Below are 23,240 nucleotides of genomic sequence, written 5' to 3'. Positions count from 1 at the left end.
CCACAACATATTTCGCAGTGTTTTTGTAAAATTTTGCAGTGCTATGACCCAGTCAGTAATTCTCCATTCTAGCTATTAACTTGAAAAGGGCAAGAAAGATAACATTTGTTTAAATAGCCAAGAATATTTTCTGTACCTTCTCTACTGGGTGATTTTACTGCTTTCATTAATTAAAACCATAGTGCGTTTTGCACATTATAGTGTTTCCAAGGAGATGAAAATACAAGCTTTTATAATGTTTTTATTGCTCCGCTTTATTCTTCTATGCATCAGGTTTTAATTAGGAGCAAGCATAATCAAAGAGGCTTAGTAGAAGTTATTTGATGACTCATACAAAAAATAAGGCTTACTAATCAATAGACCTGCAAGAACTACACATTTAGTTTTCAGCATTTGGTTTCAAGTTCTTTTTTTATGGTATTTGTTATGTACTTACTGTGTGTCAGACATTGTACTAAACACTGGGGTAGATACAAGCTAATATTGGACGCAGTCCATGTCCCCCTTGGTGCTCACAGTCTTATAGATGAGGTAACTGAAGCACAGAGAAGTTAAGTGACTTGCCCAAGGTCACACAGAAGAATTCTTTCTTCCATCAGGTGGTCACCTTTATCACAAAGAGTGGGCACAGGTTGCTGAGCACCATGCTAGGTGGTTCGGGAAGATACGACAACCACAGTCAGTCATATTTATTGAGTGCTTACTGTGTGCAAAGCATTGTGCTAAGCTTCTGGGAAAGTACAGTATAATAGAGTTGGTAGACATAGTCCATGCCCACCAGGAGCTTGCAGTCTACAGGGGGAGACAGATGTTAAATTACAGTAAAAGTATTTAATGGCATATTTGAAGTTGGCATAAGCTCAAAAAATGCTATTATCACCATCCCAGTTTACCTCTTCTAACTCTAGGTGCTTCTCCTTAGCATTAGGATCTTTGGTGGGTGACAGTCACATCAGAAAATAATGAAGGGTGGGCAAAAGCTGCCTCTGTAGTCTCTTCCTATCCCAAAATCATTTTATTGCTTTTTTCCCTTTTAACAGAGTGATGGAACGCTATTGGCCACTGGTTCATATGATGGTTTTGCAAGAATATGGACCGAAGATGGTAAGTCTTGTGCATGTGTTTTTTAAAGTATAAAACACCCACTGCTGGGATCGTCTTTTTTTGATTCAAGTAACCGAACAATGTGCTCAGCCTGATTCATCTTCTGTTTTCAATAACAGGTAATTTAGCAAGCACCTTAGGTCAACATAAAGGTCCCATCTTTGCTCTGAAATGGAACAAAAAGGGGAATTACATTTTGAGTGCCGGTGTTGACAAAGTGAGTATGGGAAAACTTTTATTTCTTGAGTAAGAATGTCTTGTGGGCCTTCAAAGCTAAAGAATCCTTACTTTGAATTTTTATGCGGGCTGCCTCGAGCAGTCATAAGAATACACTTGAGGTTCGTGGATTGTAGTGAGTCTTCATCTCTTTGAAGAGAAGAGGGTGGGTTATTCTGAAGGTGAATAAATTTATACCCTGTGGTGAGCTGGATTATCTTCTTTTGAAATGTGCATGAAATACATCTCACAGGAGATTGGTAAAGTTCTCAGTCTGTTTGTACAAGCTGGAATCCACTCTAAATGAGTCCCAAAGACATTTATGATGCTCTCCACACTCCCTTCGCTGTCTTTCTCTCTCTTCCCTTCATATTCTCCCTCTTTTCTTCTCCCTCCCTCTTTCTCCCATCTGCCAATATACCTTAGACTTGACAGTGTAGCCTATGATTTTTCTAATCCCTGGTGTCACTCAGTGCTTATGGACATTGCTGAACCTTGTCCTAGCTCTTCTCACAACAGATGAATTTGGTGCTCACTGTGTGCAAAGCACTGTACTACATTCTTGGAAGAGAACAATATAACTGAGTGGGTAAGATCACCCTCTTCCCAACAACAACTCATTTTCTTTCTAATTTGATGAACAGGAAAGTTGCCTAATATCAGGAGCTATTCATAATAGTAATAATAATAATTATGATATTTGGTAAGTACTTACTATATGCCAGGCACTTTACTAAGCGCTGGGGTGGTTACAAGCAAATAGGGTTGGACACAGTCCTTGTCCCATGTAGGGCTCACAGTGTCAATCCCCATTTTACAGATGAGGTAACTGAGGCACAAAGAAATGAAGTGACTTGCCCAAGATCACACAGCAGACATGTGGAAGAGCTGGGATTTGAGCCCATGACAACTTAACTTCAAGGCCCGCGCTCTATCCACTAGGCCATGCTGATCATGGGTAGTCTTGGTAACATCAACTGATCAGCCTTTAAAGTTGGTATGTCACATTTTTCAGAGTTGCTCATATATGGGCCACTGGCTCACTGGAAGAGTACCGGAAATCCTTCTGGGAAACACTAACTTTTCAAGCCAGTACTTTGGCATTCCTGCTCTTCTCCTGTGGTTATCATAAATACCATTAAGCCTTCATTCTCAAGGTTTTTTTTTTAAATGGTATTTGTTAACTACTCACCTGTGCCGGGCAGCAGCAGCATAGGAGAGAGTCAAGGGTGGAGAGTCATGTTTACTGCGCGGAAGGAGGCAATGGTAAACCACTTCCGTATTTTTACCAAGAAAACTGTATTGGTACACTACCAGAATGATTGCAGATGGAGGTGGAGCATTCTGGTAGAGATGTGTTCATGACCGTGCTATGGGGGTCAGACATGACTCGACAGCATAAAACAACAACAGCAGCGTGCCAGGCACTGTACTGAGTGCTGGGGTAGATACAAACTAATCAGGTTGGACCCAGTCCATGTCCCACATGGAGCTCAGATAGTCTAAATCCCCATTTTACAGATGAATAACTGAGGCACTGAGAAGTGAAGTAACTTGCCAAAGATCACACAGTAGACAAATGGCGGAGCGGGGTTTAAAACCCAGGTCCTTCTGATTCCCGGGCCTATGCTCTGTCCACTAGGCCACACTGCTTATTTTCTTCAAAGATATCCCTCAATCAAATTATAGCTGCCAATTTTCCTGTTTAAAAAAAACAGGCATTCAAAACAAGCTAAGGATTTAATCTCTTTTGTACACTGACAATATATTAATGTATGTGTGTGTGTGTGTCTGATTCCAAAGAATATATGTGTAAACACTTACTTGATTGTTGAGATCACTCAGCTATTGATGCTGTACATGATTAGACATTCTTTCAGGGTGTGAGTGACTCCCTGGAAATAAATGATGTACTTTGAAAGGCACATTAACTCTTTTGGGCCATTAGAGTTCTATTTAGTTCTGTGCTACAGTCACTTAGCGCATAGTAATGATCTGTATATAAACACTTTATACAGATTTTCCCCACCAACTGCTGGAGTTAGGCTCCTGAAAGTCCCCATTGCTGGTGAAAATCTGTAGGGGGAGAGACCTAGGACTTATAGAGCAAATAGACTAGGCAGTTTAGTGGCTTCCATCCTACTGGGCATCTCTCCCTTTCCGTAATGGTTCTGTTTACACCAAAACACTTTCCCATAGACAAAATTTGCATGCCAGGCTTTCCAACATCTCCGAATCCATCACTGTCTCTGTCCTCCTCACCCACTGCCCTCTCGCTCTTCCTTTAGGGGCCATAATGAAGGGCAGCCAGAGTAACAGTGAACTGCAATGTGCCAAATTGGGACCCTACTGGCCTGAAGCACAGAGCAGTTGAAGACTGAGGTGGCGAATGAGACTTTGGGCCACTTGAATGGGCAGGTTATGGGATGATATGCAGCCACAGAAAAGAGTGATTGCTCAATATTGTATATCGTGGTAGCAAGAATGGCAGCAGAGCAGTCATTGAATATAAATAATATGGTTGGTGAAATCCTGATTGATGAGGGAAACCCATAGCATCTTTATTATGGCATTTATTAAGCACTTACTGCGTGCTATGCACTGAGATAAATACAAGGTTTTGAGATTGGACATAGTACCTGACCCACAGAGGGCTCGCAATCTGCCTTATCCCCATTTTATAGATGAGGAGATAGGCCCAGAGAGGTTAAGTGAGTCACCCAAAGTCACCCAGCTGGCCAGTGGTAGAAATGGGACTCCTGATTTCCAGTCCTGTCCTCTTCCATTAGGCCATGCTGCCTTCTTGCAAATACGGAAAATATGCAAATTGCATTTGGTGTCTGTGATAGCATGCTACTTGCTAAGTTTTATTTTACAAATTTTAATGTCCTGCCCAGGGATAACAAAGCAGTGGCAATGTGCTTTTCTAACTATTTTTAAAAGCTACAAAACACACTTTATAAAGTCCCTGGATGTAGAAACCCCAAAATGGAGAATTGCTTTTTTTTTAAATGACATTTACTATAAGCATTTACTATATATGCCAGGCACTGTAATAAGTGCTGGGGTAGATATAAAGTAATCAGGTTGGAAATAGTCCCTGCCCAACTTGGGGCTCACAGTTTAATCTCCATTTTGCAGTTGAGTTAACTGAGGCACAGAGAAGTTAAGTGACACTTCCCAAGGTCACACAGCAGACAAGTGACTGGAGGCAGGATTTGAACTTAGGCCCTCTGACGCCCAGGCTCTTTCCACTAGACCACACTGCTTCTCATTGTGACAATAGATTACTGTCACAATCCACTAAATAGGACCCCAGTGTTTTAAGAGTTAATCAGTCCCCACAATGCTTAAAATAAGATTATCTTTCTGGAAAATAAAGTTATGCCATTGGAAATGTTTAAATACCTTAACTTTAAGCGTTATTTGGCCCAATTCTGACAAAAAAAGGAATTTAAGTTTTAACATCATTTAGTTCTTGACGATTCCTTGTCCAATAAAATAATGATGGCATTTGTTAAGTGCTTACTATGTGCAAAGCACTGTTCTAAGCGCTGGAGGGGATACAGTGTGATCAAGTTGTCCCACGGGGGGCTCATATTCTTAATCCCCATTTTTACAGATGAGGTAACTTAGGCTCAGAGAAGTTAAGTGACTTGCCCAAGGTCAACAGTAGACTTGTGGTGGAGCAGGATTCGAACCCATGGCCTCTGACTCCAAAGCCTGTGCTCTTTCCACTGAGCCACGCTGCTTCTAGCTGTCCTAGATTTTGGTGATTTTTATTTAATTAACAGAAAAGGCATTTAAGAATCCTACTGTTTTCTGATCCTCATCCAAGATGGTAGATTCTAATATATTTAGAAATACTGGTAATAATTAAAACTTGATTTATCCTACTAAATTTCTTAAAACACAGTTTTTTTTTCCCCAAAGTAACTTCCAAGAAAGAGCAGTCACTAACTTTTTCTCTTTCTTTTTTTTTCCTCGGAGTACAGACAACAATAATTTGGGATGCCCATACAGGAGAGGCTAAACAACAGTTTCCTTTTCACTCAGGTAATTTTTAATTTTCTGTTACTTGGGAATAGAAATCTGGAGTCATATAAAAAATCTGTCATTCAATTTGCCCCGCAGCTTAAGCGACTAGTTGAGTGTAATTTAGATACCTGATGGGGTAAGAGGCAAACAGAAGTAGGCTCTTGAAGACATGGAATAGAAAATTTCTCCTCCTTAGCCAGTAAGCTTCCCTGAGAGGAATTCATTCACCCGAGAAGGGGATTTGCAACTCAGTTTTGAATAGGTCCCTAAGGACTGAAGCCATGTGTGCCCATATATTTTAGGAGTATTTTCAATTGTCCCTCTTTTTAGTATTTTCATTGGATGGCTAGATTGCCAGTTGAAGGTTGTGATTTTGAATTGAGAGAATGGGTAGGAAAATATGGGAAAAGAAGCCAGGATTCTGGTGTAGGAAAAAAAAATCCTACACTTGTATTTCTTGATTTAAATATAAACATTTATATATATATATATATATATATATATATATATATACATATATATATATAATTATTTCTGTGATTTCAGAGGTGCTGTCCTCATATCATATACACTTACAGAAATAGATGTTCTTCTTTTTGTATCACAAGCTTTGCTACTACAAGACTGTTTCTACTTTTTGCCTGGCCTTTTCCAATCTATCCTTTGAGGGCCAGGGAAATAACAAGTCAAAACTTCATGCCCACCATTCATTGTGGATTTCTTTTGTGTTTGGAGAATTCTAAAACTCTAAATGTTTCTGTTGTTGAGATGAAACTGAGGTAATATGTTCAGGCCCAAAGTGCTTTGAATGCTGTAACACATTGGATGCTAATTAGTAATTTGATTCCAGTGTTTGGACATAAAGGAATAGCCCTCAAATGCCATTGCCAAGCCTTCAGGGAGGATATTTTCATTTGACCCATGTTGGGATAGCTAATAATTATGCTTCCGCTGAGATGCACTTGTTGCCATCTTAGACCAAACAGCTCCACATCCCCTGACAGAGTGATTCTTTATATGATTTTATGGGCACTGGTCCTCTAAGAAAGTCTGATTATTAAGAGATATTGCTGAACCCAGGTGAGAATTACTCCTTGTGGGCAGGGAAATTATCTGCCAACTCTGTTCTATTGTACTCTACCAAGAGCTTAGTACAGTGCTGTGCACACAGTAAGTGCTCAATAAGTACCAATGATTGATTACAGCTAAGATGTGAAGGTTATTAGAGGGACAATTTTCCCTTCTGAGTCATCCATCCCCTCATATATCACTCTTGCATGGTGAGAATGGATTCTCCCAAGCTGGATTTGCAGTTCTGCCAGCTCACAGTGGAATCCTCTCAGCCTCAATCAATCATATTTGTTGTACACCCAGCATAGGCAGATCACTGTACTGTGCAGTTTAGAGAACGTGGTTACCATGCATAATCCCTGCCGTCAAGGAGCTTGCAATCTAGTTGGGGAGACAACCACTCCCAGCCACAATGCCAGGACCAAAGTGTTCTCACTCCCTTGAGAACCTGTTCTTTCCATGTCTCCCATTTTACCTGGCATTCTCAAAACAAGCCTTTGTTTGGGAGAAATCTGGCTGATGACAGCTCTCTGGAGCTCAGATGTGCGTCTCCTCCCAGGGCCTGGGAAAATTCTAACCAAGGGACAAGTCTCGATGGAGAGTTTTTCTTCGTGGATTTTAATGGTTGGTGTATCTCAGCCTTAGTCATTACTGTCTAGTATTCATTCATCAGAACTTCCCATTCCCCAGTCAGAACTTCCCATTCCCTAATGGGTTCCTAGAACCTCCCTGGCAAAGCACCCCTCTAGAGTCCATTATTGGACTAATTTTCTGCTTTCAAATGAGAATCAACTGTAGCTTTTGTCCTCTGGATCATCTCTCAATCTGACAGGACTGATGATGTCTTTGATTCCTCTGGGTAAATAGGGGAGATGCTATATGGATAATGGTGCTGTAGTTAGGACTACCGCTTGGCAAGTATAAAAAGGGAAGCCCTTTGCTCTTGTGATTCATATCATTAAAAACTCCCTTAGCAACCTTTAGCCTGCTCTTCCCACCTAGCTTCTTCCCTCTGGGCATAGAGTTGTACAGTCAAGTTAATGGAATCCCTGCAATTAGAAGGGAAAGTGGGAAGGTTCAGCCCATTAAATAAAGAAATAAGAGATTGAGTCGGAAGAACTAGAAATCTACATTCTCATTCTGACTCAGATGCAGACTCACTGAGGTGCCTCTGTTAAATGAATGCCTTTTAGTGGATCCATTTCCAAATGGCCTTAGTCATTCTAGCCCTTGGTGACTTCTCACCTGGTGCAGAACTGGCCTCCCTTTGTGCTTTAGTGACATCTGTTAATGGTAGGCCAGGTGGCCTCTCAGAATTCTTTCATCTCATAACTAGAGGTGATTACACCAATCTGCACAATTACAGGCTATTCTGAGGACTCTGTAGTGAACAAGCAGATGCCTGAATAATACGGGAAAGCCCCGAGAGCTCACATAGCTATGATTTCTACCAAATAATCCAAATTGAAATGGACACTCCAGGCTGGGCAGGTGAACTAAGAGCAGTGTGCATTTGAAGTGTGGCATAGACAAGGCCAGTATATCATGTATCGTATATATTCAGAGTGGGGCATGGGTATTTTAAGTACACTTATAGGTGTACTATGTGGTTCGAGTACCATGTGTTTTATAGACAAGGCAGATCTACTATATGTAATGAGTCCTATAAACTGAGGCCTGGAGTGTTTCTGAGACCCTAAGGGCTCCTCCACTATCTTCCTGAGATCAGAACCTGTTCTCTTGGCTCTACTAATTAATCCGTCAATAATATTTATTGAGTGCATACAGTTTGTCAGGCATGGACCCAATGGACATCTTTCATGATGCTGAAAGGAAGACTATCAAGATAGTCTCAAGCTCCAGATTTGCATTAATGCTGTGCCATTCTGGCTATGATGTGTTGAGCGACAGCTGAAAAAGTTTGCTTATTCACTTGGGGAAAAAGTACTTTAAACTTTTCTCATTGCCAGAGTAGGTTAATTGAATTTAGTTCTGTTCAGCAGTACTGTTTAAGCACTACAGTCTTTTGGAGGATGAAACCAGTGGATGAACAACACAAGGGTTGTGTTCTCGCACAACCTCGCATTAAGAAAGACTCGCTCAGTAGTTCAGACACCATATGTGTGCACACAAGCTCCTCTGTAACACAACCCGGCGAGCCCAAATAAGCTCTCAGTGTCCAACCATTCCCTAAGAGTTTTCTGGTAAAAATGTTTGCGGTAAACACTTGTTTAGGCAGAGCCAAGTGGAATCCCGATCCTGTACCAATTGGTGAAATGCAAGAATAACAGTAATAAGATGAATTGTCCCATCCAAGGTTCCCGAGGGCCCAGAATTGAGTCACTAGGAGCCACATAAAGGACACGAAGCTCCCTTCTTTCCAGTCTTAAACTCGGTGGTGGTGTCCATTGGAGGGTACCACATGTCTTTTTTACCGGTGCCGTTGGGCTGTGGTTCAGGAGCGAAACTGTGGCCGGCAACAGGTTCATCTCTAATGCGCTCTCTCCGTTTGGCCCCCAGGTGCCCCTTGGACAGTGCTGCGTGTGCCCAGGCCTATAAAATAGCCTCCTCGCATTGGGTTCCGGCCCGCTTTCCTGGGGGAGTCAGACTTGTTATTACAATAAAATGTTCTGCTGTGCCCCCTGGTAACTGAGAATAAATGCATCCCAGCCCTCCTTTCTCCCTCGGGTATTTTTGCCATAGAACTGAGAGCTTCACGATTCAGCATGGAAGCTGGGGCAGGCATTCCTATCCAAAGGCTCCTACCTGACTCTTGTCATTTATGCTCCACAGCCCCTGCTTTGGATGTGGACTGGCAGAACAACACTACTTTTGCCTCCTGCAGTACTGACATGTGTATTCACGTGTGCAGACTTGGCTGTGATCGCCCTGTCAAAACCTTTCAAGGACACACAGTGAGTAGTCTGACTCCAGTATCTCTCTCTCCAGTTGTTTGAGAGCCTTTGAGGCTTAAGAATATTTATGATAATAATATTAATAATAATGATGATGGTATTTAAGTGCTTACTGTATGCCAAAACACTCTACTAAATGCTGAGCTGGAGACAAAATAATGAGATCGGACACAGCCCCTAACCCAGGTGGGGCTCACAATCTAAGGGGAAGGGAGACCAGTTGTATCATTGCCGACTTACAGTTGAGGAAACAGAGGCACAGAGAAGTTAATAATAATAGTTATTATTATTATTGTGGTACTTGCTTACTATGTTCCAGGCACTGCTCTAAGCACTGGGGTAGATTTAAATTAATCAGGTTAATCAGCCCTCTGTCCCACATGGGGCTCAGACTCTTAATCCCCATTTTACAGATGAGGTAACTGAGTCAGAGAGAAGTGAGGTGACTTGCCCAAGTGGCATAGTTGGAATTAGAACCCAGGTCCTTATGACTCCCATGTCTGTGCTCTGTCCACTAAGCCCAGCTGATTCTTGGACAAGTTAAGTGACTTGCCCAAGGTCACAAGCAGCAAGTGGTGGAGCTAGGACTACAAGTCAGGTCCCCTGACTCTCAGACCTGTGCTCTTTCCACTAAGCCTCCCTTTTCTTGGGCAGATCCAACAAACTGGGCCCTGAATTTTTGGAGGCAGAGGAAATGTGGTGTTCAGGACGTGTGATAGGCAGGTCAGGGAGGAGGGGTGTGATTGAAGGAGAGGGAGAGTGGTTGCTTGACAGCAGGATGTGATAGGCTACACGTGATCCAGCTTGCAACTCTTCAGGCCACAGACATCTTTGGAAGGTGGTTCTAAGACCTCTTGGTCAGCAAAAGAACTCTGGTCAGTGTGGACTACTGGAAAGATACTGGGACTCAGGACACCCAGGTTTTAGTACTGATGCCATCATTTGCCTGCTGTGTAATCTTCAGCGCATCACTTAACTTTCCTGTGGCACCTGTAAAATGGGCATAAAATACCTACTCTACCTCCCCTTTAGACTGTGAATCCCATGTAGGACAGGGACCGTGTTGGCTCTGATTGTCTTGTACCTACCCCCAGCACCTAGAACATTTCTTGGGACATTGAGAACACTTCATAAATATTATTATGATGATGATGATTATCATTACTGTGATGAATATTACTAAATTAGTTCCAGTACTATCAGAACCCACCTCACACTCATCCTCCTCACCTAATGCCCAGCTTTTCCCCACATGAAGCAAGAGTATGCAAATACATTTTAATCTAAGTACAGTTTGGGAATAATGTGCAGGTACTCCTTTTCATTCATTCATTCAGTCGTAGTTATTGAGTGCTTTCTGTGTACAGAACACTGTACTAAGCGCTTGGGAAGTACAAGTCGGCAACATATAAAGACGGTCCCTACCCAACAACGTGCTCACAGTCTAGAGGGGGGAGACAGACAACAAAACAAAACGTTTTAGACAGGTGTCAAAATCGTCAGAACAGATAGAATTAAAGCTATATGTACATCATTAGCAAAATAAATAGAATAGTAAATATGTACAAGTAAAATAAATAGAGTAATAAATCTGTACAAATATATATACAAGTGCTGTGGGGAGGGGAAGGAGGTAGGGCGGGGGGGGTGGGGAAGAGGAGAGGAAAAGGGGGGCTCAGTCTGGGAAGGCCTTCTGGAGGAGGTGAGCTCTCAGGGCATTGAAGGGAGGAAGAGAGCTAGCTTGGCGGATATGTGGAGGGAGGGCATTCCAGGCTAGGGGAAGGGCGTGGGCCGGGGGTCGACGGCGGGACAGGCGAGAACGAGGTACGGTGAAAACGTTAGCAGCAGAGGAGCAGAGGATGCGGGCTGGGCTGTAGAAGGAGAGAAGGGAGGTGAGGTAGGAGGGAACGAGGTGATGGACAGCCTTGAAGCCGAGAGTGAGGAGTTTTTGCTTGATTCTTAGGTTGACAGGCAGCTACTGGAGATTTTTGAGGAGGGGAGTAACATGCCCAGAGTGTTTCTGCAAAAAGATAATCTGGGCAGCAAAGTATAGACTGAAGTGGGGAGAGGCAGGAGGATGGGAGATCAGAGAGAAAGCTGATGCAGTAATCCAGGATGAGAGATTGAACCAGTAAGGTAGCGGTTCGGATGGAGAGGAAAGGGCGGATCTTGGCGATGTTGTGGAGATGAGACTGGCAGGTTTTGATGACAGATTGGATGTGTGGGGTGAACGAGAGAGAGGAGTCGAGGACGACACCAAGGTTGAGGGCTTGTGAGACAGGAAGGATGGTAGTGCCGTCTACATTGACAGGAAAGTCAGGGAGAGGGCAGGGCTTGGGAGGGAAGATAAGGAGTTCAGTCTTGAACATATTGAGTTTTAGATGGTGGGCAGACATCCAGATGAAGATGTCCTGAAGGCAGGAAGAGACATGATCCTGAAGGGAGGGAGAGAGAGTAGGGGCAGAGATATAGGGTGTCATCAGCGTAGAGATGATAGTTGAAGCCATGGGAGTGAATGAGTTCACCAAGAGTGAGTGTAGATAGAGAACAGAAGGGGACCAAGAACTGACCCTTGGGGAACCCCTACAGTAATGGGATGGGAGGGGGAGGAGGAGCCGGCAAAGGAGACTGAGACTCCCTCCTTTATGAGTACCAAAACTTATCAGTTGGGTGATGTGGTGTAGGTACAGAATTTGTGTGTGAGAAGGACTGGGTGAGGCGGGGGAGAAAGAGAGATAGTGTGTGTGAAAACAGGCAAACAGAATGAGACGCCCTCTGCTTCCTTCTTGCTCAGTGAGAATTTTGGGAATCATGGATGGTAGATTAAAATCAGTCCGTGTGCTTCCCTAAAGAAAAGCTAGAGTGCCCTCTGCTGTGTAGCAGAGGCTTGACAAAGTCACTTGTTTTTATTTTTTCTAAAAAAAAAAATGTGTTGTGTTTTAGAATGAGGTAAATGCAATCAAATGGGATCCTTCCGGCATGCTGTTAGCATCCTGTTCCGATGACATGACATTAAAGGTAATTAAAAATGGACCCCCAAAACACAGTAGCAGATTCCTTTTCTTTCTCCGGTGTTAAATAGGGCATCTTGGTAGCAAAATTAGCCAGGAGGAAAGTGCTTTTATTGTTTTCCAAAAGATAGACTCCCCACTTCCCTAAAGTGACCTCTTTCTGAAAAGCCAAAACCCAACACTTTGAGTCAACACTCTAATGCTGTATTTCTTCCAAAGAAATCTGTTAGAGAAAAGACTGCCACTAACCTGCCTCTTCAGCTTTCATTTTTTTCTTCTTTCATCCAAATGTATGTAGCAAAATGTATTTTGTTTTCATATGTTCTTGCATCCCCCCCTCAGGGGGATTTATTGTTGTGGCTGTAGAGAATCAAAACCCTGAGCCCACTGATCACCACGCCTTAGGCTCTATGGGCTAGACTCCGTTCTCTCCTTTGGGAATATGGGATGATTGAGAGTGAGAGAGAATTTTCCTCAGGAGAGGAAATAAATCTATCAGTGGTATTTATCGAGCGCTTACTGTTGCAGAGCACTGTAATCAGTCTGTGGTATTTCTTGAGCACTTGTTAAGCAGAAACACCACTTATTTCTTGGGAGACTACAGTACAACAGAGTTGGCAGACATGTTCCCTGTGACCATAATGAGTTTAGTCTAGAGAGGGAGACAGACATTAATAGAAAAAAAACATTTATAATGTATAATTTTAAAATGTGTACTTCATTGCTGTGGGTTTGAGTACAGGGTGGAATCAATTGCCCAAAGGTTATAAATCCAAATGCATAGATGACACAGAGGGGAGACGGGGCTGGGCATAAGACGGCTTAATCAGGGAAAGCCCCTTGGGAGAGAGGTGACCAAATGTCAGTTAAGAGAACCGATGATAAGTGGGGCAGGACATGGGCATGAAAAGAGCAAAGACAAAGTTCTCATTTTTCCCGTGATCGACTTTCAGATTTGGAGTATGAAGCAAGATACCTGCGTCCACGACCTTCAAGCTCACAGCAAAGAGATCTATACCATCAAGTGGAGTCCCACGGGCCCAGGCACCAGCAATCCAAACTCCAACATTATGTTAGCGAGGTAAGACCAAACAACAGTGCTCTACAGTTGGGAAAGCGCTCAGTAATTACCATTGATTGACTGGACAGAAAGCCTCTTGCATCAGCCTAATTTGGACTTACCAAGGGTTTTTGGACACGCCACTCTGTGGTAACTGCAAAGTTGTTTTCCCTAACCACCAAAAAGTCACAAGCCAGTAAACAGTACAACTGCTTATCCTGACATTTGACATTGGAGCATTAGATGCATGACTGATTGGAATGGGAGATCTAGCAATAAATGAGACATTTTCTAAAGAAGCCCCCTTGTATATGTTGGGGATGTGAAAAGAGGCCTTCTGTTCTTAGAAGATAAATTTCATCCACAGAATGGCAAGATTAGATACTACCTATTACTACAACTAATAATAATAATTATGGCATTTGTTAAGCACTGTGCTGAGCACTGTACTGAGCCCTGGGTAAATACAAGTTAACCTGGTGGGACTCAGTCCCTATCCCATATGGGGCTGATGATCTAAGTAGAGGGAGAACTGGTTTTTGAAGCCCCATTTTACAGGTGAGGAAACTGAGGCCCAGAGAAGTTATAAGTGACTTGACAAAGGTCCCACAGCAGGCTGGTGGCAGAACCGAGATTAGAACACAAGCCCTCTAACTCCCAGGCCTGTGCTCTTTCCACTAGGCCACCCTGCTACCCGTGCCTGATGTGTGCGCACACAGGTAAGGCTGTGTCAGTAGGAACCCACCCCCATTCTTGCCCATGGCAGATCAGGGAGGTTGCTGCTTCAGGAGCTCAGGAGTAGTCTTGGCTTCACGGTACTGCAAGAATCCTTCTACGGGCCCCTGAGCAAACTCCAAACCTCAAGAGATCAAATGTCTTGCTCCAGAGGGCAACCCAGAAAACAAAGCAAGAGTTAGCCAGGCTGCAAACCCGCAACCTTCTCCAGGAGGTCATCACCATTTCACTCTCCTTCTCGTCCTCGTTTCTAGCGCTTCATTCGATTCAACTGTCCGCCTGTGGGATGTTGAACGAGGAGTTTGCATCCATACACTAACCAAGCATCAAGAGCCTGTCTACAGTGTAGCTTTCAGCCCTGATGGAAAATACCTGGCCAGTGGCTCATTTGATAAATGTGTCCACATCTGGAACACCCAAGTAAGCTCCTAGTTCTGTTAGAAATGAAATATAAATGCAGTGTTTGTGGGTCAGGGGGCAGTGGGGAGGGGAAAATGAAGGTTTTATTAGGCCTGTGATGAACCTTCAGGGAAGATTTAACAAGCACACAGTTGGCTTGTCTGCCCACTGAACTAAAGCTAGAGCTCTCAGCAATATAATCATCGGTGCTTATGCTTTATTTTGAGAGTAGGCGCCTAGAGGCGGTGGGGACTTAAGAGGAAGTGGCCTGAGACAGAACAAGCTTCCAAGAGCCAACAGGCTAAAACCCCACCATTTCAGATCCTTTCAGCCTTGACTGGAAGCTCTTTTCTGAGACCTGCAATGAGAAAGGCTGAAAGTCCAGCTCAAAAGCTGTGGAGGGCAACTTCCCCCACCATTGCCCTCCATTCTCTAGCCAAATGTTTGCATTTTCTGGGTCGTATTCATTTTAAAATGCAAGGCGGATGTTGTGGTTTCTCCATCTTGAATTACTTCTGTCGGTTTGCGTGAGCGGCTGCAAGCTTCCTGTTCCAAATACTTTTTTTCCTTAAAACAATCCATATTTTCATCCTGCCAGAATAAGGACTCAGCTCTTGGGTTCCGTCCCATGGGCAAACCCTTTCCCAAATGCAGTATTTTCAGTGTTGGACTGTGGTTCACATGAGAACGTTGCTCTGTCTTGCAGAGTGGGACCCTAGTACACAGCTACAGAGGCACAGGAGGGATCTTTGAAGTGTGTTGGAATGCTCGAGGAGACAAAGTGGGAGCCAGTGCATCCGACGGATCCGTAAGCATCCTCCCTTCACTAATTCTCATCGTTGCTCTTGGGAGGCGGGGAGAAAGGGAGGCTGGCTATCAGAGCCATGTGGGCAGAGTTCCCAGCATGCTTGATTTCCATCCTCCTCATCGAGACTTGGCCTAGAGAGCACATCAGGTAGAGCCAATAGATGTCTGGGTGTGTTTACGGAGAAGCTTTGCATATAGGGTTAGTTCCATTTGCTATGTCTATCATCAGCCATGAAAACCTCTCCAATATTATCTTGGGGTGTGTGTGTGTGTGTGCCTGCTCACCTGTGCCCATATATCAGCGTTCAGGTATTGGCCTACAATCTCTCGGTTAGCTACTGCATTTATACCTGTTAATTGAAGATATTTGACATCTCAGCTCTGTACAGCCAAGCAATACAATATCTCCTCCTCAAGCCCCTTTCTCCTTCCCTGCAATAAACACATATCCAAAGATTTCTGGGAATGTTGAAGAAGGGCGATTTGAAGCTTGGAAAATATTCGGTGTCTGTCACACATGAAATCTGTTTATATGTGACTTGGTGTTGTCCATTGCCACACCCTAAAAACTGTGAAGTTCAGCCTGCAAACCAGTTACCTGTCAGCTCTCAAACCAGCTGACTTGCTTTGTCCCTAATTTCTGCTGCCGCCATGATTACTGCATTAGATGAATGTCAGTAGCAATAACTATTTAGTGCATATCTACTGGCATGGGACTGGACACTGTGGGCTTTCTCGTATTATGAAGAAGATAAGCCTGCGTCTGAATAGCAAAGTAAAAACTAAGAAGAAACCAATAAATTCAAGCCAGCACAGCACAGAAGTCTTCATGGAGAAAGCAGGTTTCTGGAGGGGCTGTGAAGGAGGAAAGGGCTGTTCTCTGGAAACGCTGTTTGGGAGGATGTTCTGGGTAGGGGGAAAGGTGGGAGCCGTGAGTGTGAGGAAAAAGAGTCAGGAGGGACTTCCTTGGGAGGAACCCAGAACACAGTTTGGTTTGTAGTGGGATAAGAGGACAGGGCCAAGTAGCTAGGGAATCTTTGAGGAGATCTTCCTGGACTTTTTTTACATGAGAAGCAGCAGGGAAATCATGGCTGTCCTTGGGGAGAGGAGATTGGACCCTCTTGTGACTATAAGGAGAGTAGACTGAACAGGGAAAAGGTTAGAGGCACGGGCTGCAGGACGTTTCCAAATAATCCACAGCACTGATTCCAAGTTGTGAAATTAGGGACAGAGTCATGAAGCATTGTTACAAAAAGAGTTAAACAAGAGTCCATATCAGTTTCGAACTGGTGGCGAGGTGAAGGAGAAAAAGTCGAGACTATCCAAGGTTGTAAACTTGCAGGACAGGGAGGCTTGTGGCATTCTTGGCCAGGAAGGGACCATGAGAAAGAGGAACCATACTAGGGAAGATGAGGAGGCCTGTTTTAGACCTGTTGGCTTTAATGTTAAGATTCTTCCAGCCTGTCGCCCAGGCAGTGTGAGGATTAAGGTCTCGGCCCCAGAATCTAGAGGGGCCTCAGAGCCATTCCAGAGCTTGAAGGCTTTCCAGACAAATAAGCAGATCCTCTAATGCCCCACTGTGAGGAGGGTGAGCAAACAAACCCAGGGCCCCTGGAAGAGCGGTCATCACTGAAGTGGCTTACCCGTTTGCATTTGAAAATTGATTTTCAGATTCAGGTTCGGAATGTACCACAGTTGTTTCCAAATCACGATATATGTCTCTTCCTCCCCACCCCCACCGTCTTCCCACAGGTTTGTGTTCTAGATCTGCGGAAGTAGCAGCAAAGCGTTTTAGAAGAAATTTTAAATGGACCAGCAGTGAATGTGTGGGCACTCTTCAAAAACAATCTTAACAGCTCCAAAACTGTACGAACTTGAATCCAGTTAGAGTGTACAATGAAACCAACCCTCCCTGGCCACGGGAGCCTAGTATCTTTCTGTAATCTTCATCATGGAGTAAAAACCACAGTCACATCACAGGGGACAGGATGGTTTCCAACTGGAACAATCAGCCTTGGAAAGCATGAAGCCACCAGCTAGACACACGCACTGTTTGGTTTGCATCTGAGAACTCGCTCTGATGGCTGAAAAAAAATCAAAACAAACAAAAAAGCTGTGCCAAAAACAAACAAAAAGAAATAGCAAAACGCTGTGAGAAACCAAAAGGGAAAACAAACCCTCCTCCTTTTGGCGCTGGGTTTTTTCCTTCCAATTTGGACACTACACTTCCTCTCCCAAAGGACGTTTAAGACCAGTTTATACTGATAAAACGCGCAACTTTGTAATCACAACTCTTTCTATTTTCTAGGGTCCTTTTTGTTCAGTGGTTTTTCTATCAGCTAGGAATCTCCAGGCTTAGATTGGAACTGTTTGGGTGTTTTGTTTTGTTTTTTTTCTTTACTGTTTTGTTTTGCCTTTTTTTTTTCTTTTTCCTGTTTTTCTCTTCTTTTTTTCCCCTTTGTTTCAGGATGCCCAGAATAGATGCAGACAGGTGGACATGATGACAAAATGTTTGACAGACAGCTTTCTTTCTTCCCCTCACCGTCTCTCACTCCCCATATGCTTCTCCCTCCCCCCAGTTTCCTTTTATTTCCATTCTCCATGCTTCAGATCTTCAGCGTCGCTAAGGCACTTTCAATGACTTGTGTAATAAGTGCTTTATATAAGAATGCAGGTCCAGGGAAACTTTTTACAGGAGAAAGATGACTTATAAGAGAAAGAATCTGGAATATTTTTGAAAAATAAAAAAAAATATTTTTTATGTTGGAGACAATTTTAAAAAGCGAAATTGCCAGCAGACCTAGGCAGATTTGTATGATTCATGTCAAATAAACACACACAGGTGGAGTCTGAGGTTCCTAAAGATGCAGTCTCCCTATTCTCCCCTTTGCCTCATGAAATTCTAGAGGAAAAATGAGGTCTGGGTGACTATCACCCGATTTCCCTCACTGCAGATTTTGCATGGGGCTTCTTTGAAAAAGCCATCAGAGCATTTTGATACTGAGGACAGTATTCATTTTTGAGTTTCCCATTTCCCTGAGTAGCTAACAGTAAATCAGTGAAATAATAGGTGCATTCTAACCTGTAGAAATATCCCCGGATTCATATTTTGCCCACGGAAGTAGAAACTACCACTCAGAGGGCAGCTTGAATTCTACTGCTATTCATTATTGTTTTGCAAATATCTTTTGTCATCTCACCTGGACAGGTCATAGCAAAGACAGATTTGCAAAGGCTCAAAGGCAGAGGTGAAACAGTCACTAAAATGAGTGAATATCTATCAGTCCTGAAGATCAAGTAGGTAGGATTTGTTTAACACCCTCTTCCGCTCTTGATAGCGTTTCCACTCTTGGAAAGTAAGGGGAAGATGTTTCTTTTGGAAAAAATAGGTCTTTACTCCTGTTTGAAAAGTTGAGCCCAATTTTGTCTGGACTCAAACTGGCTGGTTCTTATGAGGTGAGATTGGGTCCTGCCTCTCGCCTGGAGGGTATGGGCTACCCTAGGTGATGCCCATGGTCCCGCTCTGTGTCCCAGAATGCTCTGATTTCTCTGGGCAGATGATATTGAGAGACACCGCTGTCTCAGCCCTGCCCTGGCCTGTTTTCACACGGGCTGCAGGGAAGGCACTTGGTCAGGTGGGAAGTGTAAGCTGTAACTCTGTCCAGGAAGAACTGCAAGCCGAAGGTTACGATGACTCAGTCCTTCAGTCAGTACTTCCAGGAGCGGCTAGCAGCGTGAGGTCGAAGCTCCAGACTGAAGTCTGCAGGCTGGGTGGTGTTCAGTATCTATCTTGGGGCCACCTTGGATCCCATGGGAACCATTGCGTGAGGTTCTGGCTCTCCTAGCCCAGGGTGTGGCTTGTCTGCCCCCTTCGAAGTGTCCTCCACAATTGGTGTGTGGGAATGTGGTGCAGGGTAGGTGAGCTCTAAAAAAAAATCAACCCTTCCCACACCTTTTCCAATTTGCCCTTCAGAGAAAGGAAGCTCCAAAAGTTCCAAATCAGAGAGCAAAATCTGGAGGACTTGGCAGTGGCAGCAGCCAAAGATGGCAGCCCTTCCTGAATGCTGTGTTCCCACTAGGTCAGTGACCTCTCCTGGGACAGGGTAAGGAAGAGGGATTCTTGGAGAGCCCAGCAGATATGCTTCCCATGAATATAAGCATCCAGGGTCATGCTCAAGAATGTGGTCAATCCAACTGGTAAACCTGATTCCACGCTTAAGCAGTGTTTACTGTTCTGAAAAGTCCAAGAAACATGAATTTGGACAGACAACCACAGAGCTGAACTGTAATTTTGTGGACCTACACAGTGCAGCTGTGCTAAAGTGACTGTCTTCAGCTGGTGTTTTGAGCCATGTACAAATTAGCCGGAGCTCAGTGTGAGAAAGGGGACTGCATCTTTATCCAGAAAGCACTGGGCAACCAGGGATGAAAAGAGGCTTGGCATTTCAGGGTTGACACGCACTAACCCCATGCTCATTGTAGGGCGTTCCTTTTGATTTGTCTTTGAAAAAAAATAGATCATATTAGAGCCAAGTGACGTGCACTTTGTCAAATGTAAGGGTTGGCTTTCTCTTATTTTTTCCCCCTCCCTTCTTTGTGTCTTTTTTTTTTAATATCCTTGTTTTGCTGCCTTTTTTTTTCCTTTTTTTTTCCTCAGGGGGGAGGGAACTGTGCTTCTTGTCCAATGCAGAAATGTTCTTTCAGCCACTCACTGAAGTTTTGAATTCTGGCTTCTGCAGTTTTTATTGTCTGTGTCAGACTTGCAGCCAGACTTAGTTCTCTGTCAGCATTTCCCAGGTTCAGTTAAGGTAACATCGACCCCTGTTTTCTTTTCCCCTTCAGCCACCCACACATTCTCAAGAATCACCTTGTGTGTCGTAGCTCATTTGTTTCAAGGAGAGAATCAACAGATATATTCAGTGTCTTGAATAAATTGCTATATTTTGATATTAGAGAACTCTTTGCATATGGTCCTTATTCCTCCTCCAGCACCAATCTCTGCATCCCCAAGGGGGCAGTTGGTGAGTCAGTGGCATCCCGGAGTATAATGAATAAGATGAAGACAATCACAACAGCGTCCCAGTTGAGGAGTCACGGTGTACACATCAGAAAAGATAGGAGCTGAATTTAGGTAAACTTGGAGATCCTGAGATTTGGAGAATTGGCTTCGTTTTGATCAAAACTATTATCTCTTTCCTTTAAAGTCTGTATGCATGAAACGTGGCGTGATGAGATCACTCCCACTTCAGTGATGGCTGGGGGTAAGGACAGGAGGTGATGGGAGGGTGGCGCTAAGTGAAATAACCTGGTTTGGAGGAGGGATACTTTGAACAGGCTCCAGCTGATGGATTTCAGACATCAGCATGAATCAATCAATCAATCATATTTATTGAGCACTTACTGTGTGCAGAGCACTGTACTAAGCGCTTGGGAAGTACAAGTTGGCAACATATAGAGACAGTCCCTACCAAACAGTGGGCTCACAGTCTAAAAGGGGGAGACAGAGAACAAAACCAAACATACTAACAAAGTAAAATAAATAGAATAGATATGTACAAGTAAAATAGAGTAATAAATATGTACAAACATATATACATATATACAGGTGCTGTGGGGAAGGGAAGGAGGTAAGATGGCTTGGGTATGAAAAGTTAGACATGGGCACTCTGTATTATGGATTGAATGGCTTTTATATATCAGGGAAGGTTTCCTGGAGGAGATGTAATTTCAGAAAGACCTTAAAGGAGGGGAGAGCAGTGAGAGGCCCAAATGCCATAATATATTCCAAGCCACTTCGGCAGGTTTCCTACAAGCCGATGCTTTCAGAGATTCTGGAAACAGGGAGAGTGGGGGCAGGCTGCCCTCCCCACACAGGATCAAACTTTCCTCTTGGATACCTTGTAAACCAGTGGAGAGAGCGGGGAACTGGGAGTCAGGGGACCTGGGTTCTAGTGTGGCACCGTCACTTGCCTGCTGTGGAACCTCAGCCAAGTCAGTTAACTTCTCTGTGCTCCAGTTAACTCCTCTGTAAAATGGAGATTAAATACCTATTATCCACCCCCATGAGCCCCATGAGGGACAGGGACTGTGTCCAATCTGATTATCTTGCATCTATCCCAGTGCTTGACATATAGCACTTAATGAATACCATCATTAGAGATGCTGATTTGTCCAGGGCCTCTGCTAGAAGGAGAAAATAGGGAGAGGTCTGGGGAAATGGTAAGGGCATCAAATATGACCAAACAGTGGAACACAAGTGGAAAAGAAACCTTTGCCAAAGTCCATGGGAAAAGTGGCTAAGGGAAGGGATGAAAAACAGTGATCATTCTGCCATTCTTCAGGAAGGGAGGCCTGTTCCTGAGAGATGTAGATGATCATGGAGCTATATTTTGGAAGACAGATTGATAGCCCAAAATCCCAAAGGATCCTAAATGCCAACTTGTAACAAATACTAATACAGTGCTCTGCACACAGTAAGCGCTCAATAAATACGATTGAGTGAATGAAGATAAAATTACCAGATACCCGAGAGAGGAGGGTAGTGAATGAATTCACCGTGGAGAGGGAAATAGAAAAAATGCAATGCCGAGTGCCTTAACCAACTTGTAGGATGAGACTCAAAAGGCTAAGAAGCAGTGGGGCCGCAACAAAAGGGGGTACTTTTGTGCTGCATTGTGGGTCAGGAAGCAGATGGTTGATGTGGCTTTTCATAAGGCTTATGGGACATTAGCATGGGAGTAGGACTTAAGGGGGATGAATGGGGCAATGCCTGTCTGCCCTGTGGGCTGTGGAGACAGAGAGCAACCTGGTCTCTACAGTCCCAGCATAGCTACAAGGCCAGAAAGCCATCATTTAAGATCTTTTCCACCCTGATTGGGAACTCTTGGGTTTTTTCAGAGACTCAGATGAGCAAGGCTGGGGGTCCAGTTCTGATGGATGATGGAATCATCTCCATTAGCCTGGTGGAGTAGCCACCTATGTGCTGAAGACTTGGCCTGGTCTCTGGTAGAAGTAGCATGGCCTAGGGAACAAAGTGAAGGGCTGGGAGTCAGGAGACCTGGTTTCTAATGCCGGTTTTGCTAATTGCTTGTTGTGGACCTTGGGTAGGATACTCAACTGCTCTATGCTTCAGTTTTCCCATTTGTAAAATAGGGGTAAAATACTTTTTCTCCTTTCCCTTTCTACTGTACTGTATTTAGTCACTGTTCTAAGCACTGGAGAAGATACCATGTTAATTTAATAATAATGGCATTTATTAAGCGCTTACTATGTATTAAGCACTGGGGAGGTTCCAGGGTGATCAGGTTGTCCCACGGGGGGCTCACAGTCTTAATCCCCATTTTACAGATGAGGGAACTGAGGCACAGAGAAGTTAAGTGACTTGCCCAAAGTCACACAGATGACAATTGGTGGAGCCAGGATTTGAACCCATGACCTCTGACTGCAAAGCCCTTGCTCTTTCCACTGAGCCATGCTGCTTCTCACAGTCTAGCTACCACATGGGGCTCGCAGTCTTAATCCCCATTTTGAGGTAATTGAGACAAAGAAGTTATGTGACTGGCCCAAGGTCAAGCAGCAGACAAGTGGCAAAGCAGGATTAGAACTTGGGTCCTCTGACTCCCAAGCCTATGGTGTTTTGACTAGGCCACACTGCTTCTCTTTAGACTGTGACCCTCATGTGGAACAAAGATTGGGTCTAGTGTGATAATATTGTGTCTACCCCAGCACTTAATATGGTGCTTGGCATGAAGTAAGTCCTTAACAAATATTATTATTATTATTACTATTATCTCAAACATGTTCTTTTCTTGTTATCCCTTGCCCAGTTCAAAAACCTATGGGGACAATCAGCCCTTTCACTACCATGAAGTTGGCACCCATTTC

At 43.8% G+C, this 23,240-nt stretch overlaps 1 protein-coding gene across 4 annotated transcripts in view; it reads left to right on the top strand.

The window, feature by feature from the left end:
* TBL1X (transducin beta like 1 X-linked) overlaps nt 1–20,310 on the top strand; it is a 219,934-nt gene extending 199,624 nt beyond the window's left edge. For all 4 annotated transcript variants that reach the window (XM_038757106.1, XM_038757107.1, XM_038757108.1 and 1 more), the window contains 9 exons: nt 1,041–1,104; nt 1,224–1,321; nt 5,316–5,376; nt 9,223–9,344; nt 12,288–12,362; nt 13,309–13,436; nt 14,405–14,570; nt 15,256–15,357; nt 17,109–20,310. In XM_038757106.1, the coding sequence (XP_038613034.1) occupies nt 1,041–1,104; nt 1,224–1,321; nt 5,316–5,376; nt 9,223–9,344; nt 12,288–12,362; nt 13,309–13,436; nt 14,405–14,570; nt 15,256–15,357; nt 17,109–17,135 (843 nt within the window). In that variant the 3' untranslated portion in view covers nt 17,136–20,310. The remainder of the gene's footprint in view (nt 1–1,040; nt 1,105–1,223; nt 1,322–5,315; nt 5,377–9,222; nt 9,345–12,287; nt 12,363–13,308; nt 13,437–14,404; nt 14,571–15,255; nt 15,358–17,108) is intronic.
* Nucleotides 20,311–23,240: the final 2,930 nt, after the last annotated feature.

This window comes from Tachyglossus aculeatus, chromosome 15, assembly GCF_015852505.1.
Source record: "Tachyglossus aculeatus isolate mTacAcu1 chromosome 15, mTacAcu1.pri, whole genome shotgun sequence".
In the NCBI taxonomy this organism is placed as follows: domain Eukaryota; kingdom Metazoa; phylum Chordata; class Mammalia; order Monotremata; family Tachyglossidae; genus Tachyglossus; species Tachyglossus aculeatus.
This window is presented reverse-complemented; position numbering and strand designations above follow the sequence as displayed.